At 40.5% G+C, this 3,124-nt stretch overlaps 1 protein-coding gene across 1 annotated transcript; it reads right to left on the minus strand.

Annotated features, from left to right (window-relative positions):
- Positions 1-2,004: 2,004 nt before the first annotated feature.
- Positions 2,005-2,490, minus strand: LOC108680399 (extensin-like). The gene has a single exon (XM_018169207.1). The coding sequence runs from the start codon at positions 2,488-2,490 to the stop codon at positions 2,005-2,007; it is 486 nt and encodes a 161-aa protein (XP_018024696.1).
- Between the last annotated feature and the right edge of the window lie 634 nt (positions 2,491-3,124).

Here is a 3,124-nt window from a genome sequence, read left to right on the forward strand (position 1 = left end):
AAACTTTTGCATCAACCCAATGATCTTGAAATCGATAATTAAGAACAACCAAAATTCTGGCAAGATATAAGATTTAAGTTTGATTTCAAAATAAATTGTAAGTAAATTTTGTGAAAAAGCCGTTAATTTTTCTCTCAGACAGCCTTGGTAGAGATCTGCGGCAAAAGGATCACAGCTCGACATGATTGGACGTCCCACGGACAAACACACGAAACTTTGCTTGTTATAATTGAAAATAAAATTGTTCAGATTTAAATTCTCTTGAGAACTATCCATATTTTTACACAGAATTTCAAAACAACGTACTACCTGACGTCGAAATTCAGCTATGTAAGGGATATGAAATCTCTTGAATTGATTTATTGAATATGAAAGCATGTGATATAAACGAAATATTGGTGATCTGGAAAAAATAATAAATTTATTCTATTGAAACAGAAAGTGGACAACTTTAGGTAAAAGATCGAAACAAAAAAACAGGAACGTATCTTAACAAGGCAGAACGAAACGCGCCTATGAAATAATTACAAAAAATTAACTTAAGGAAACAATAGCATAAAAACCCATAATACTTTACAAAAGCAAATTAATTGTTCAGAATGATAGTTTCCACGACCACAAACAACATCAAGGCAGTCCCCGCAGCAGAGCCAGTAATTTCATTAATAAACTTCACATAAGGGATATTGTTTCAGCTAACAATATAATTCCCAGCACGAGCTCTCTTCAATAATTATCATAAAGACATTTGTTGATGAAGTCCGGCATTAATGGGAATATGAGATATTAATTGCATTGTGTCTTGGTTAATATGGGGGAGGAGTGAATGTGGGGGACGGGTGAGCGTCTGCCTCATGTGTGGGGGACGGGGTGAGCGTCTGCCTCATGTGTGGGGGACGGGGTGAGCGTCTGCCTCATGTGTAGGGAACGGGGTGAGCGTCTGCCTCATGTGTGGGGGACGGGGTGAGCGTCTGCCTCATGTGTAGGGGACGGGGTGAGCGTCTGCCTCATGTGTTGGATTTATCATGTATGTCAAGTTGGGTTTATTCCGTATATTTCTGCCAATCTAATTCTATTTACACATCGTATGTACTACTGAAATTTCCAAAAATTTCGGCTATTACCCTATTGGGTAGTAAGTGAATCTACATTAGATATGCATGTTACGGCATAACTTATCTTCTCGCTCTGTATATATAATTTTTCATGTAGATTTTCTCCAAAATCAATGTTTGAATATTGTAATAATCTTTACGTGCATTTGTTTCCGTAATTATTTCACACTGAAAATGTTCATTGGATACAATGGGAATTCTATCAAGCTATGAAATCACGAGAATGAGTTGATGAAATATCATGTAAATAAAGTTTACGCACAAACTCATGCAAACGAAGAAAAGAGTAAAAGAAGTAAGTAATATGAAACCCTCAGGAATGGTGGCTTGCTTCCATTCAACATTGCTTTAATTCAATACTACACGACCTCTGAAACACGAGACTTTGTCAGAATTAAAATGAATGAAAGGTGAAAGAGCGAAATATGGGTGCGTGAAGGAACTAGAGGGTAAAATTCGAAAATACCGACCTAAAGTATAGAAAATTCTCATATTGAGTACGAAAAAGTTTATTTGGAAATCATGCAAAGTACGATGAAAAAAGAAATAAATAATATCCCTCGAACTTTGTAATATGATTCCGAATCACGACAATTTCCGTAACAGTCAAGACCTTGAAAAGCATAAGTTAAACATTGTCCTAGTCTTCTCGAAGTAGCTCTGTTGCAACAGCACATCTCGCGCGCGAAGACCGTCACGTGCAATAAACATGGCTTGGAGGCCAAGCATATGGACGAGAAACCGCGAAATATTTTCGAATAATAAAAATACAAGTTATTCCGCTTCATAATAGCCTCATCAGGCAATTGCCAGTGCAGAAATAACTGGACCAGCGTAGGCGCTCTGCACCATAACAGTCCCTAAAAGACCTGCTTTATGGCTGCCTCGGTCATGCGTAGGGCTGAGGGAGTCCCGAGTGTAGGACTGTTGAGATGAGTACTTCCGGGCTGCTGGAGTGGCACTGAGGTGAAGGAGTGGCACTGAGATGGAGGAGTGCGATGGTGATGGAGGAGTGCCATGGAGGTGGAGGAGTGCCATGTGATGGTGGAGTGGCACTGAGATGGAGGAGTGCCATGGAGGTGGAGTGGCACTGAGATGGAGGAGTGCCACGGAGGTGGAGGAGTGTCATGTGATGGTGGAGTGGCACTGAGATGGAGGAGTGCCATGGAGGTGGAGTGGCACTGAGATGGAGGAGTGCCATGGAGTTGGTGCAGTAGTGCCATGGTGATGGGAGAGTGCCAGGGAGGTGGAGGAGTGCCAGGGAGGTGGAGGAGTGCCATGGTGATGGAGGAGTGTCATGGTGATGGAGGGGTGCCATGGTGATGGAGGGGTGCCATGGTGATGGAGGGGTGCCATGGTGATGGAGGGGTGCCATGGTGATGGAGGGGTGCCATGGAGGTGGAAGAGTGCCAATGTGGTGGAGAAGTGCAGTTAAGATGGGGTGCCATCGATATGATAGTGCCATTCGCGCTATATGAGTAGCGTTATGTTAGATATTCATTTTTCAGAGTATTTTCACTCATATATTTATTCCCTGTCTTTTTAGTCTAAAAAATCCAAATCAACTAGTAGTATAATTGTCGCGTGTTTCGTTAATAATAAATTTAGTCAAGGCACTGCATCATTAAGTTTAAAAGAAATTGGTTTAATTAACAAGTTTTCATAATTCTATAGTTTTGAAAATCATGGCTACTCTTTTCTAGAATTTGAATAAAATTGGTAATAAAATCATGTTACGTCAGCCGGTTTTTCATGTTGCAGTTTTAATTGCTTGGGTTTTGTTATGGAGTGCGCGCTTTGCTATTGTGTTGGGCGGCCAAACAAAATTTTAATGACCTGTTCTTAGTCCTTGTTTTCCTAGCGAGGTAATTAGGAAAACAAGATTTTTTGTTTTCATTGTTTGCACTAAGCCTTCGAGCATTGATATCCTGCTCAAGATAATTAATAACGTCTGTAATATTAACGTCAATAACAACTCGTGAAACAGCGACAATAACCACTGCATGAAC

The sequence above is a fragment of the Hyalella azteca genome, unplaced genomic scaffold (assembly GCF_000764305.2).
Source record: "Hyalella azteca isolate HAZT.00-mixed unplaced genomic scaffold, Hazt_2.0.2 contig5182, whole genome shotgun sequence".
Classification (NCBI taxonomy): Eukaryota; Metazoa; Arthropoda; class Malacostraca; order Amphipoda; family Hyalellidae; genus Hyalella; species Hyalella azteca.